This window comes from Apostichopus japonicus, chromosome 16 (assembly GCF_037975245.1).
Source record: "Apostichopus japonicus isolate 1M-3 chromosome 16, ASM3797524v1, whole genome shotgun sequence".
NCBI classification, from domain to species: Eukaryota; Metazoa; Echinodermata; class Holothuroidea; order Aspidochirotida; family Stichopodidae; genus Apostichopus; species Apostichopus japonicus.
In genome coordinates this window covers 40,089,619-40,105,748 of record NC_092576.1, presented here as the reverse complement: position 1 = coordinate 40,105,748, position 16,130 = coordinate 40,089,619, and the positions used below count along the sequence as shown (strand labels likewise).

The window sequence follows — 16,130 nt, the reverse complement described above, 5'->3', positions numbered from 1 at the left end:
AGCCAGATGGCCTATAGTGAGTTCTTGTCAAAACAGGAACTTGCATTAATATTTCATCAGACAATGTAGGCAAGTTTTACAACCAATGCATCATGTTAACAATGCTTAAAACAATGCTCACTCCATTGTATGCAATTGTGTAGATGGCTATGAATTATAACAGCTACACCACTTCCATAATATAGCTAAATTATAGTTGGGCCTAGGTATAAAAGTATCACCAATCCACATCAGCTTCGGCCTACTTGCTACAACTGACAAGCTACAATGGCAATTAGGCCTAGTGGTAATTATATATTGCATTACATGAATATATGTTTATCCCTTATTAAACATAGTACCAGCGTAACTATAGGCCCATGCCCGATGCTATTTAAAATGAATTGCCTTGAAATAGCCTAAGTATACCCTACTATTAGTACTAAAGTCCTCCGTCCGTCCGTAGGCAATTCCGTTTAATGTTTACTTGTATGTAGGCTACACGGATTGACAATTATTGACAAACAGCAGCTAGCCTATTATATTAACTTATCGTATGACTTTAACGTTAGGTCTACGTAACGCAAGCGATTCCAATGCATTCGTCTACCCAACTTAGTCGTGGGTCTCTAAGCATTTCTCGTTCTTGTCACGTTCACTTATATAATATCAAAACATACCTTCGAATTTTTCAATCAATTCTTCGAGGCCCCAGTCTCCTAAAACGTCATTTTCCATGCCACTGTAGCTCGTTATCGCACACTGAGTACGTAACGCTATGTGGCTTGCACGTATATATGGCCATGGTTACTATAGTACATTTAGTAACGATAAATGTCGACAAACTGGTACAAGTATTGCTAGGTACGGTAAATGGGTATTCACGGTACGGTGGTACCATTTGAATCCAGCTGACGGGAGGTTTGACCAATCGGAATGCTCGAACTGAAAGTACACTTTCTGCAGGTGTTACAAAATCCACGGTACATAAATTATGTAACCCTACTCAGGGTCAGAGTAACCCTTCAGGTGTAGGGTGAACGGTTACACCTGGAAAGTGTTCAAATTCAACACTTTTTTTTTCATTTTCCTTTTTCCATTTTTTTGCGTGTATTGAGAGTAATCCTATAACAGCAGTAATAAAGGCTAATGTTACAGAGATAGTACCGACTTTAACAGACAATTGTTAACAACTCACCCTGTGATTTTGATTTTGACGTCTACTAGCAGAAAAATGCTTTTGATGTGTTATTTCTACTGGTGAACGGTGATAAAAAGCAACAGCCCAATTGCGAGGCCTGATAACCATCTCCCTGGAAGTGGAAGGGGCAGTTTCTTGAACATCCTCGCTTTTGAAATACAAACCTGAAACTGATTTCACAAAAAGTAAATCCATGGACAAATTACTTTATTAAGTTATTGTGTTTGTGTAAACTCTGAAAATCTTTCATAAGATACTCAAAATGTTATGATTTGAATAAACACAAGGACTGTGCGCTAGAGGTAATAGCCTAGAGAACACATAGGACACCTTATAAGAAGAATGTACCCTACCCCCATACCCCTTCTCCGTCATCATGGAATTAACTTAGTGTTTGTTATTACTCACACACATAATCAATATAATTCAGTTGATGAAATAGTGCCGAACAGTTCCATTGCAAATTACTGTTAGCAAATGCAGCTTAAAGAAATGAAATATTGTAATATGGAAAATGAATGGAATGGAATATTAAGCATTATTGAAAATAAACGTCACTTATTTTCAATATACTTATATTTTTTACTAACTTTGTTGTATTCATATTTTCTTGTACAGTTATATCATCACGTGACGCCTGTTATCTTGATTTAAAATCTGGTAAATGGTGCAAGGTTGGTAATGTTTGGTATTTGATATTTAATATTTGTATTCTGGGAATTTAATAGTAATATGTAAAGTGGAATTATGGTTGGGCGGGGAGAAGGCGTGGTCAATTATCAATGTAAAGCCAACGTCCTTGAAGGTTCTCCATGCATATTGTCTCCAAGTATAGATATTCCGCTGACAGAAAATGTGATTCTCACAGGAAGGACACAACTATTTCATATTTCTCATTCCCGAGATCTTGCTCGATACTCTACAGTAGATATGGTTGTGTGAAGGTGGTTTATTTCTTACCAGATAAACCATTTTTATTTGTATACATTAATCACATAATTATAGAAATATGCAATGACCTTATAGAACATGTGTTTCAAACTGTTTCCTTTAATTTATATTTTAAATTCTTTTTTAAGTTTGTACTTACTTCAACTTAAATGCTCCAGAAGATGTCGTTATACCAGGGATATAGCCAGAAATTTGGGGGAAAAAACGGGGTGGGGATGAGGTTATGGAACATGACTTTAAAATGTGCAATTATTAGCATTATAACACTTAGCGGAGAGCCATGATGTACACATATTTTGTTTATCTAAACTGCCTCCCACGTTGCAGGAAATAAACAATAATAAGAGTATTGTATTACATAGCAGACGAACTTTCAGGGGAAAACTTGAGAAGGGTCGCTTAGCTTCCTTCAACCTAAAAAGAGGGCTTTAATGATATTTCCTGCGGTTAGTTATTTTTTGGGGGGTACTCAAAGGGGAGCGATTGTTCCCATTGCCCATACCTCCCCCTTCCCCCACCACTCTATGTCGCTGCATTCATACTACCAATGCAGGTTCAAAGTGTAATTGATAAATGGTTGCCTATCTTTCTGTATACATGGTTTCCTGTTTAAACTCTTCAATCCATTAATGATCATATTGATATCACTTATTCCGATATTCCTAGAAGAAACTTCATAAACTTGTTTTTTTTTTTTTAATTAGTAACTTAGGTATTAAACATGGTACCAGATTGTTGCGTTCAAAAAAACAGAAAATGTACACAATATTTGCAAGCAGTCAACTTTAAGCAGCGAAATATATATTTCGGTTTCAAGTATCTGCTGGAATAACCAATCTATTAATCTTCTATATTTACACAAACTATCATTTTTTCACTAACACCTCAATTTTAGATTAACATTATTCTAATAAACAATTACTATTAATTTATTTCAATAGCCCGATGACATCCAGACTATTACAGAGATGTGTTCAGGTGCTTTGGTCATCCACAGAGACACCAGTAAGTCCGTACAGAGGTCAGTCATAGAGCTCCTGGTGGAAGCATCCAATCGTGACGTAAGTAAACATAAAGGGATATATTGAATAAATACATCAATCAATACGAGTATATTGATTTATGAATTCAAAATTAAAATATCACCATAAACACAAACAATAAATATGAATACAATAATTAAATACTGAGTAATTGATTGTCGGATAATAAACAATAGAGAGGTTGTTACAATCTTTCACTAATTCGTTAAATGAAAAATGTATGTTTCAGCTAAACACTAATATGTGTCAAATATTATTTAATAGGGTAGCAGAAACACAGCGATGCGACACAAAGTTATAACAAACACGTAATTTGGGATATCAAAATCTTGACGTTATATATTTATCTCATCAAACATTGGTAAATAGGCCCTTTGAAGTTAATAGGAAAACTTATTTATTAAATTAGATAATATCAGCATTAATCAGCAAATAACTAACAACGTTACTATTCATGCACCTCCATATATGTTGGCTCTGGTTATTCATGTAACTATTCTTCCATCAATAATATATTTGCAACCTATAATATTTGCTCTCCTAATATAAGTCCTTTCTATAAGCCTATTTATCTTCTGTTTCCCTAATACTTGATTTCCGCTTCTAGTTTAATTCTGATTTTGATTTAAGTTTTTTTCTTCAATTCAGACTGTTTGAATAAAAATGTAAGGTAGGTTCTAATCCGGTTTACAATCATTATCAATAAAAATATGATATCATAACAGTTGTGAACCCATTTTTTGTGTCAGATATATGATTTAAAAACAGATTTAATCAAACAGAGGAATGGGTAAAGTAAGTTGGCCTGACGTTTCGATCCTAGCAGGATCTTCTCCAAAGGCTGAATGACGAGTAACAGTAACAGAAGAGACACATACACGCACAGAATACGGTGCTTCAAACAAAGGAATCTAGGACTTACTGTTTGCTTCAGTACATTTCTACTAGTTTTACCTCGAACTCTGTAACAACATGAACAGATATAGACTAGGTATTTACACCGTGTATGCGAGTAACGGAAAGAACAAATCCTGTACAACAACATTTGTCTGTACACACTTTCTAACACTGCTTAGAGTAATAATAGGTAAATAATTCATTTAAATGCACGCCGCCTTCATGTAAGCCATGGATTCATTGTAGACCATAATACTCTGGAATGAGTATACAATAGAATATATAGTCCTCTACTTTAAAGAGGGACAAGAATAAACGATATGTACACATATACATAGTGGAGACACTCAAGGACTTCAACTTAAACGTTGAGATATTTTGATTATCTATCATATTGTTATCAAAAAGCAAAATAAACATTAAGCACAATGAAGTTAATATATCACATATGCAATTGTAAAACTTTTAAAAATGATAAATGACGCATTATTTACTCTTTAAATTGACTGGAATATAAGAATAAAAATGAATATAAGAATAAAAATTGACTGGAAAATAAGAATAAAAATGAAAATAAACAAACTATCAACATATGGCTGAAATATATGCAGTATAATAGCACGGAATGTTGGCATATTATCTAAGTTGAAATATTATCTATCGGAAAACATACTCAGGACACTTTACCAGACCCTGATTGCTCCGCATCTCACGTATTGTTCCATTATTTGGTCTGGTACATACAACACCAACCTTAACAATCTTTTAATACTCCAAAAGGCCATTCGCCACATGACTCACTCAGTCTCACGTGAGCACACCAGTCCCCTATTTAAGAAACTCAACTTACTAAATTTCACGATCTCATTAAAGTTAAGCTTGCACTATTTGCTTACAAGACCTGGAATGGATTACTACCAGCTGCCTTTGACAATTTTTTAACCAGTAACAGAGATGTACATAATCATAACACGAGGCATGCTAATCATGCCTAATATAATCTCTACAATACCACCATTGGAACAAAAACATGGAATCTTCTAACGAACGATTTAAAGAGTAAAAAATCATTCACATCCTTTAAGAAGTGGTTTTGTAAGGAAATAATAGCAATTTACTGAATAAAACTTAATTATACCTGTATGTAATTAGTATTTATATATATGTATTAAACATTTAATGTGTACTTATATTTATGTACAAAACAAAACAAATAAATAAATGTGATTAGAAGCGAAATAAATATCTAGATTAATATTCCTAACAAAGTAACTAATTATTTCCATATATCAATCATGTAAACAAAGATGATAGTATTAATTCTATTTAGTATTTTCCTTTCTACAGATTCCCATATACAGGGTGACTCTAGGCTGTTCCATTGGTAAGATTGATGAAGATGGGAACATTATCCTCTCCTCTGGTCTCTCTCTACCAATCATAACATCATTAGAGAGGATGAAGATACAGACAGAAAAAGGGAGAGAAATAAATGAACATGAAGTTAATGGAATATTAAACTATGTACAACGATCTCAAAGGTTAAAAAAACTGCAGTAAGTATAATTAATAAATATTTCAATATAGGTCTATACAGCATAAAACACAGATAATATCTTTAAATATAGATAGTAATGATGAGTACAGTTATAACTCGAAGGTGAGCGTTAAAATATTTAGTTTATTGAATAGAAAATATCAACAAAACATGCTAATAATTACTTTATATATATAAACAATATACTGCTTCTTAGAGAGTTAAGAAAGAAACACATTAATTAATTAAAGTTAATGAGATAAAAATATGAATACATAGAAGCGATTGGAATTCAATTACTGTTGATATAATTTTTGTCAAAACATCCTAACAATTAAGAACCTACTTCATCTCAAATTCACCAAACAAATCAGAGCAACATGAAAAGACACATTTAACATTATCTTTGTTATGATGCCCAGTTTACCTTCATCTGCTAATATAACATTTACCCATCAACCCCACACACCTCTTTGCGCTTAACAATAACCCTATTTAGCACACCTTTTCCCCTTCACCCTATAAATGATCCCTCACCATAACATGTTTGTGTCACTCACTCCACTATGCATTAACACCTCTCCACTAGAACCAGTATCCTCAAACCCTACGCACCCCTCTCACCTTACCCTGCTCCCCTTGTGTTGGATCTTAATCACTTGTCCGATATATGAACAATTCTTGTAATTTCATTTTTTCGCATTCTCTCATTTTTTTACTCATGTATTTGATCCTAAAACTGCTTCTCTCCCCCCCCCCCCCTCCCTATCCAATCTCCCCACTCTCCCCTCCCTACCTCTCTCTGATCTCCCCTGTCACTCTTTTCAGAATCTTTAAATTCTCCCTGTTCCCATCCGTATTCCTTGCACAGACACACACTACCTATATATACATCAGTTTACATTATATCACTTTATACATTTATCATTATGTCTGTAGATGTATTCAATATTATTAACATTCCTTTATTGTCTACACATAGGCCTATGATAGTCTTTAACAAAACAATAACATCGGCCTATTGAACAAACATAGTCCTTTGAACACCTGCCGGTTGTCATGGATACATTCAGTTCCCGATTGTGTGTATACTCTGTACCAAGCAATCTACATATGATGGTTCCTAATATTTACATCATATGAATTCATTAGTCTGTTATTACCATTTCTACTCTATCGTCTTCTCTCTTCCGTTACCTGGTGAGAAACCTTTCAATTGGTCTTCCTGTCGTAAAGAAAGTACAATTTCTCAGATATAGTCTTAGTAGCGTAGCTATTTGGCAGCTTTTCTCCACAAATGCATTGTCTCATTCATGTTCTCTACTCACCGCCCTCAAAGTATATGGTTTGTATGCCCCATATTCATGAGCATCACAAAACATTAAGAATGATACATACATCCCTGATAACTGTATATTTAATCATATAAATGTAAAGGCATTAAATAACGCAAATTACGTTTAACGTCGTATCTCTTTATAACGTTGTTAACACAATGTTCAAATAACTCAATTGCCCTAACCTCTTCTAGATCTTCCGTGATATAAGTGAAATCCAGGCACAGAGTGCATATCATTGGATATCACCCTTGTCTCCTCTCGTTGGAACATGTTATCCTTCCCTTCCTCCTCCCCTTAGTCCCGCTATCTGCTAATGAAATATAAGGTTTAAAATACTTTTTTTTAGGATATAATTATACGAATTAATCAGTTGATCAAAACAACCCGCTCTGACAAACCTACTTTTGTATGCTCCAACTTCATGATCTAAACTGTCAATAAACAGAAAAGAATATGTTCACAGAAAAGGGTTTAGTTTAAATAGTCAAGCGAACTAACATTAAATTCGAACACTTCTACCAAGTCGTATTAAAGTAGTTGTCATGGCCTAACTGTATTCTCAAAATATGTCATTTTACTTTGCCTGTATGTACACTCACTTTGTACATATAATAAATAAAGTCAATACACAGACCTACTACGGAATGTCTATTTTCCTATCGTTATAATCTTTACCAACACGCACATCGTCTACATTTCACCATGTTCATTGTATCCTTCATATATGACCTGTCAATCACATTTTCATGCGTCACGTGATTAAACACCTGTACAGCAAAAGTACATATTCTCATCCATCTCTTGGTTACCGTCCACATGTACCGCTGAAGGTCACCTTGACAATCGGTAAGCCTGTATATCTCTGTTTTACTACAATGTTAGCCAAGAACTAACAATCCAGTTTTCTTTTATTTAATTATTTAAACAGAGAAAATCATCTCAAGTGGTGAATTGTCTATGTTTTTCTTCATACATATTTTAACACTCAACAAGACTCTTTTTTAGGTCATAAATTCCAGCATAATCATTTCTCCAATGTTAGGAGTGTCTTTGGAGTTTGATTATTACTGTTAATCAAGGAACAACACAATATGTTTTACCATTAAAATCAAAATTGTGTGAATGTTTTACGCAATGACTCACTGATTTTATTATCAACAAACTAGTAATTAGTTATGGTTACTTACTTGGAGTAATAAATCGTTGACAATTTCGTTGAATTATTTAGGGTGATTTGTTTCAGGATTGATTTGCTCTTGTAATTGCCTCTAAACGTTGTTGGAATGAAATTTCAAAAGAAATAAAAGACACAACCGCGTGTCAATACTGCTCTTAATTTACGCCTAATTTACGTTATGAATTGAATTGAATTGAAAATAGGCATGGTTTATCATAATATACATCGCGATATCTGTTTAAATAATTTACTGCACTTCACTCATACTCCATTCTTCAAATGCACTCTCAAATCAGCCTAGCTTACAACAAGATACGGAAATCCAAGCATTATTATACAAAGACAATTAGACATGGAAAACAAAACTACTGGATGTTCTACCCCCCTCCACACACACAATCCCCCACGCCCCTTCCCTTTGCGATGCGATATAAAGAAAAATAATAATAATCACACTTTTATAAAAGAGCTTATTATTATTACAAAATTTCTATAGCGCCATGACTAAAAAGATATTCTATAGCGCTTTACAAAACATATATGTTATCACAAGTATATACAAAAATAAGTAAGCAATACGAAGACAAGATAACAATTAGGCAAGACAAAATACAACCACAGAGACAGGCAAGAGACTTAACCAAATGCTTCGCTAAAAAGATGTGTCTTAAGGGATTTCTTGAAAGTAGGGAAAGACACCTGATCCCGAACGTATGAAGGCAAGTCATTCCAAAGTTTGGGCCCACATAAAGCGAAAGCCCGGCTACCAAATTTGGTGAAAGGGTGGGAATATATAACGAGTGTGAAGAAATGCTCCTGATGGTGTTTGGGGAGACAAGTGTAATAAACATGGTATGGAGATAATATGGAGCCTGTTTATGGATACATTTGAATACTAAGCAAATAAGTTTAAATTTGATTCGCTGAGCTATGGGAAGCCAATGCAAGCTCCGCAAACACTCACTAGCACTATCGTATTTTGTCTTGTTGAGAATTAATTTGGCAGCCTGGTTTTGGATGGATTGAAGTGGAAATAATGACGTGTAAGGAAAACCAATTAAAAGAGCATTGCAGTAATCAAGGTGCGAGATGACAAGACCGAGAATTACCGATTTACAACTCTCATAGTTGAGGAACTTACGTATCCTTCTGATTTTATTTAGATTGCAGCTGGCAACCCGAACTCTGCTAGTAATATGGGACTTAAGGGACATATTGGAGTCCAGGCGGACGCCCAATAATTTTACATGCTCAGCTACATTCATCTGAGAGTCACCCACAAGAATCGAATTAGTGGTCGTTTTGTCATTGTAATATTGAGAGTTGAAAACGATATTCTCGGTCTTGGCATCGTTCATTTAAAGTTTGTTCCGTTATCATATTGAACTACACGTATGCTTCCATAGAGACCCTTATATGCCTTTATGTAATGTTTGTTCCTCGCCCGTCCACATTTATTCTACTGAGTTGTATAAACATATCTAGGCTATGTGCTTTAATAGTTAAATGTAGGAAATATGACTCTTATATATTTAATCTAGACGATGATACAGGCTACAGGTTATATAAAACACGATTACATAACAGGGCAGGACATTGTGATTGAGAATTGAAATTTCATTCCGCAAATTGAAAACTGTAGTTAGCATGTTTTAACTACTAAAAAAATTAGAAAAGTGATTTCATTTCACTTATAACATGCTAAAGAAAATTGATAAAATTGATAAAACATGACTTTACAATCAGACTGATATTTGCGTTGAGATGAATATACTTAAACACTTTTAGAATTATAGAGTGATGCTAAGGGGAAACACAACACACATTCATTAATATATCTACATATTTCGTTTAACTTGAGAGAATTATACTTATCTTTTATCAATGATAAATATAATCTTGATTTTCATTTTCCATTATTTATGTGTCTACTAATAATGTTATCGAAAGGTTATGTTGTCATGAGAACATTTTAAATTAAGTTATTACCCTCTTACCTGCTTCCCCTCAAATCGTACATTTGACCATCTACCTAACCTGCCAAAACTGTAAGCATTTAGCACAGCGCCCCCGTTGATCCATTTCCGGGTCATCACCCAGTTCCTCTTAATATCCTTCCGTCTCCTGACGTAGAACAATGTACAAGATGTAGATTACTTTTATGTATAGGTTCAATATATGCAATGCAACAAACATATCACGTGATGACGGACTGAACTACTCATTCAGCATTCATGGAAGGTCCGGTGGGGTGTAGGTTGATTGTATGCTCACAGTATTAGAACAGGTCACAATCCATGAAAAATTACATCCATGTTTGTAGTTTGAGTTTCCGATCAATGATAGCGAGTTAGATCGTTAGCGTTGATTTCGATGAAAGCTTCTTTTATGGAAGTGCCATTGTTAATAACCTAATGATTATACCATTTTATATTCATAATGTTAGTACAGTGACTCCAAAAATTAAAACTGTCAAGGTACCTAGAGGCTGAGCATAATCTGCAACCTTGTTAAAGAATATATATTATTTGAACGTTATTACGTTATTACGCTGTAAGCTTTGGTCTTGTTTAGATTAAATTCATATAGAAACTGACCCTTCATATGTACATAGCAGAACTGAACCGATGGAATTTTATATTGTTTTATGAACATTGATCTAAAACAAGAAAGGTTTTAATTAATCTATTTTATTGTCAATACACGGGGATCTTTCTTTTCTTGTTCTCTTCTTCTTTATAAAGTGGGGGGGGGGGGGGAGGTGGTGGTTGTAATCGTTATTATTAGCTGAAATATGATATTGTATTTTAGGATTTTTCTCTTTTATGATTCCAGTCTAATGGATTGTCTGCTGCATTCACCAATACCTATTGGACCATCTTTATCCGCATTGAAATTTCGAGGTGTTAAAGGTGTGGTATATTTTACATATTGATCAACCATTTTATATTGGTGTTTTAAAAGTGCTAGACGTGAAAGCTTCTCTACCGTTAGTAGATAACATGCATAACTGAGTGACGTATATACTTGTACGACAAAGAAGAGGGTTAACGTGATTCATCAAATATGGAAAGTTAAACACAAATGTAAGGGTATTTATATAGGTAAATGTAAAATGAAGTGATATTGACCAAAGATGGATAATCATTAACACTATTCGATTCCAGCGTAGAATACTCGTTGTGGTTCAGTATGCATGGTACAGTATCTTGTTTAAGCTTGTCATCATGTCTTGTGTGTAGGAGTTGCCCTTAGAATAAAAAACCAAATAATTATGTAATTGATTTGAAAATGGATTATGATAAGTGTGTTAGTGCTGGCATGTAATTGTGATATTTCATTTTAATTGAGCAAGTGATTTTTGCAATTTTGCAAAACCAAAGTCGCAAGGGTTACTAAATCTTTGATTATTTTACAAATGCTGCTCCTACCAGTTATCATCCTCACTATGCGGATAATCGAATAACGATCACAGCAAATTCACATTTTTTTCCTCCAAAATATGTTCCCAATCAGTGTATATGAGATATAACCAAGGGTTATAGCAACTATTCTGCTTTGTTCACACTGCCAGTTCTGTGTGTAGTATAGGGATCTAATTTGTACGTACGTAGTTTATAGCAGGGAGTAGCTATGAAAACAACTTCCTGTTTATAGTCTGTACATTAATATGAGAGATGAATTCAGATACTACATGCTTAATTTAGACAGACATAACGTAGGGAGTCGATCCAATTTCGTCGCAGTTCAGACAGGTCATATCAATGATCGTTGATTGGTCAGATCTTAACTGCGGGTATATATACGGGGTTATGTTAGTGACATTTGATTGGTCAGATCTTAACTGCGGGTATTTATACGGGGTTATGTGAATGGCATTTGATTGGTCAGATCTTAACTGCAGGTATATACGGGGTTGTATTAATGACCGTTAGTTGGTCAGATCTTAACTGGGGTTATAAATAAGGGGTTATATCAATAACATTTGATTGGTCAGATCTTAACTGCAGGTATATATATATATATATATATATACGGGGTTCTTTTAGTGACCGTTGATTGGTCGGTCAATGTAGTTAGTGATTGTTGATTGGTTGGGATTTTTAGCAGTGTATATGCGTGTAGTATTTCAGGGATATTTAACCAGTTGTCGTTTCTTTATCAGAGCTGATGGTGGGGGGGGGGGTTGAAAAAAGAGCCTACATTTCCTCTTCTCGTACCACTACCTTGTTTTTAGAAATGAAATTGTTTTTGTATTAAAAAAAATATGACCATTGTTTAGGAATTACATATAAAGCGTGCCCAACTTCCCGCGCACTAACCAACACTCGTTCAGTGCCCGATCCATGTGAAGTGCCCAACACCCGAGCTATGTCAGGTACACATGCACTGCCGCAAATCTGTGCGATGTCCGACCACTAGACAGTGGATACAATATACGGAATGCCTGACTCCTAGACAGTGTATACCGTGTAAGAATGCCTGACTCTTAGACAGTGTGTAGAGTGTATGGAATGTCTGACTTCTAGACAGTGTGTACAGTGTAAAGATTTCCTGACTCCTAGACAGTGTATACCGTGTAGGAATGCATGACTCCTAGCCAGTGTATACATTGTATGGAATGTCTGACTCCTAGACAGTGTATACAATGTAAGGAATGCTTGACTCCTAGACAGTGTGTACATTGCAAGGAATGCCTGACTCTTAGAAAGTGTTAACAATTAAGGGAATGTCTGAATCCTAGACAGTGTATACATTGTAAGGAATGCCTGACTGCTAGACAGTGTAAAGAGTGTAAGGAATGCCTGACTACTAGGTAGTGTGTACAGTGTACGAAATGTCTGACTCCTAGACAGTGTGTAAAGTGTACGAATTGCCTCACTACTAGGCAGTGTGTACAGTGTTAGGAATGTCTAACTCCTATGCAGTGTGCACAGTGTATGAAATGCGTGACTCCTAGACAGTGTGTACAATGTAAGGAATGCCTGACTCCTAGGCAGTGTGTATAGTGTTAGGAATGCCTGACTCCTAGACAGTGTATACAATGTAAGGAATACATGACTCCTAGACAGTGTATACAGTGTAAGGGATGAATGACTCCTATGCAGTGTATAAAATGTAAGGAATGCCTGACTGTTAGACATTGTATACAGTGTAAGGAATGCCAAACTCCTAGGTAGTGTGTACAGAGTACGAAATGCCTGACTACTAGGCAGTGTGCACAGTGTAAGGAATGCCTGACTCCTAGACAGTGTATATAGTGTAAGGAATGTCTGACTCCTAGACAGTGTATACATTGTAAGGAATGCCTGACTGCTAGACAGTGTATAGAGTGTAAGGAATGCCTGACTCCTAGGTAGTGTGTACAGTGTACGAAATGTCTGAATCCTAGACAGTGTGTACAGTGTACGAATTGCCTCACTACTAGGCAGTGTGCACAGTGTTAGGAATGTCTAACTCCTATGCAGTGTGCACAGTGTATGGAATGCCTGACTCCTAGACAGTGTGTACAGTGTTAGGGATGCCAGACTCTAGACAGTGTGTACAGTGTAAGGAATGTCTGACTCCTAGACAGTGTGTAAAGTGTACGAAATACCAGATTCCTAGACAGTGTGTACAGTGTAAGGAATACCTGACTGCCAGACAGTGCGTACAGTGTACAAAATGCCTGACTACCAGGCAGTGTGCACAGTGTCAGGAATGCCTGACTCATAGGCAGTGTGTAATTATGTACAATATTAAAAGATGTTTATATATATTATGAAAATTTACATTATTCTCTCTAATGTTTTGTCTTTAATGTTTTTATGTTTTACAAGCCGTCCATTCGACCGAAGCTTCCGGTTAACACCACGGACGTATTAAGTACAAATTAAAAATGTATTGATTTTGGCAAAAATTATATAATTATTCTACATTTACCAATTGCTGTTGTTTTATAATAATATTAGTTTGTTAGTATTACTTCAAGTATATTTGTGTAGTAAAGGAGGTATCAACAGAAAATTTCAGTTGACATGTCTTGTTCACGAGTATAAATCAAGACCGGCTTAGTCCTAAGGTTTAGACGTGACTCCTGCATGTTAGATGTAGGCCAATACACCAGGTTCCATTTGAACCTCACATATGTTTACTATTGGGATTGATTAATGTCAGTCGGTCAATAATACGTTAATATTGTTTCAGTCATCGTACACAGAACATATTATTTCATTGACAAACCGATTTCCTTTCTTTCAGTGTTCTGGGTTCCTGACAGCACTAAGTCGCATCAAGAATATCTGTTGGATCAAGAATCTGGTGGTTGGCTCGTAAGTACCACATGTTTATTAGGTAGTGTTTGGGAAGACATCAGTGATTAAACTCACTAACAAAAACAACAGAAAAATATTGAAATTCGAGTCATATTGTGTAATAACGAATATAATGGGAATAAATGTTTCCTGAGAGGAATGTGATCCTAATGTGATGTGAAATCAGATACAGACAGCAATTAGGTCAATGAACACACGATGTAAGGACATTTCAGATAAAAGAGATGTAATAGAATAGATAAATATAAGTAAACATGCAATGGGTGGATTAAAGTGATCTAGTAAATAAATATGAGTAAACATCAAATAAGTGGAGTAATGTGATTTAGTACCTTTCTAACACTCAATATACAAACATTGGATTAAGGGATGTAAATAGTAAATAGGAAGATACATTGCAGTAAGTAGTTAACATAAAAATAGTAACTAAACACAACTAAAGATATTTTCAGTGGATAAGAGTGATTAAGTAAAAAACTACCACTCAGCATGCATTCATTGGATTAAAGGGATGTATGGAGTTTATAAATACATACAATATAGTAAGTAGTAAACATAAAAGTTTTGCTCAAAGTAAATAACAATAACTGAACACGGTTATTATCATGACACGTTATGCCTATTTTACATTCTAACGATGATACATTGTTGTTTTGACAAAACCTGCCATACAGTAATGGCACAGGGAGACAATTAACTAATTAATCTAACAATCGAATGATTAGGTTTAGTTAATATAGTAGAAAACAATTATAACGATCCAATCACTCTAAATTTAATTTAGTAAGCATGAAGATATTACTCTACTGGTAGTGAGTTAACATAGTTATTCTACTAAAGAAATAAATAGTAGAAACAAAAGAATCTATGGTAAGAACGATATGTGAAGCCTGTGATCTATGGATTACAAGCCAGTGATTTAACAACTGAGCTACCCAGCACTTGGCTATATAGGTATTGCCACCAACTAATGTTGGAGTCCCAATCAGAAAACACACTACCATGTATTTACACTACAACACTTAATAACATAATTTTAGGATGGTTATAACGGTATTCGAACATGTGACCTGGGGGTGATTTATGAGAGAAATTACTTTGTATATATTCTATATATAAGTATATCGAATAATAGGAAACTGACTTGTAAAGTTTAGACAAGGAGCAAATAAACTTAAGTCTATAACGAGATCAAACCAGGGATCTCTTGATTACAAGTCCAGGGATCCACTGACTGAGTTTTCCAGCACTTAGTTGGTGGAGATACCTTTATAGCAATTTCCTTGCCGGGGGTGCCAATCAGATGCCACATTACTTTGAATACCGAGTAAACATGGATCAACCCCCATCCCCTCCCCCAGCATTCCGCAAATGCAACCTAGAAATCGGCAGGGAGGGGATTTCAAGATAGGTTTGGTTTCTAAAATATAACTATGCGAGTGCATGAACAACGGATAGCTATAGAACTATACGATTATAAATAATTGGAAGTACCAACTTTATCACTAGAACAGGTCAAACCAGCGACTTGTAACTCAACCGTCACTGGTTTGAATCCTAGTCATAAACCACTTCGCTCTATTCCATTGTTATATTTTACTAGTTAGTTTTCCCCCAGTTAGTAGTAGTGTGTATGTTTAATATCCCAAATGACGTTTAACAGCAATGTAGGACACATGTTATTTATCGTT

General features: G+C 35.1%; 1 protein-coding gene and 1 long non-coding RNA gene across 2 annotated transcripts in view; one reads left to right on the top strand and one right to left on the bottom strand.

Moving 5' to 3' along the window:
• Positions 1-16,130, top strand: part of LOC139982928 (uncharacterized) — a 44,606-nt gene that overhangs the window by 26,687 nt on the left and 1,789 nt on the right. Inside the window, exons 12-16 of the mRNA XM_071996133.1 lie at positions 1,799-1,854; positions 3,073-3,192; positions 5,419-5,627; positions 10,961-11,037; positions 14,366-14,436. Coding sequence (XP_071852234.1) covers positions 1,799-1,854; positions 3,073-3,192; positions 5,419-5,627; positions 10,961-11,037; positions 14,366-14,436 — 533 coding nt within the window. The remainder of the gene's footprint in view (positions 1-1,798; positions 1,855-3,072; positions 3,193-5,418; positions 5,628-10,960; positions 11,038-14,365; positions 14,437-16,130) is intronic.
• Positions 9,877-16,130, bottom strand: part of LOC139982934 (uncharacterized) — a 149,378-nt gene continuing 143,124 nt past the window's right edge. Inside the window, exons 2-3 of the long non-coding RNA XR_011798432.1 lie at positions 14,348-14,492; positions 9,877-10,249 (exon numbers count right to left, since the gene is read on the bottom strand). This is a non-coding gene — a long non-coding RNA (uncharacterized lncRNA). The remainder of the gene's footprint in view (positions 10,250-14,347; positions 14,493-16,130) is intronic.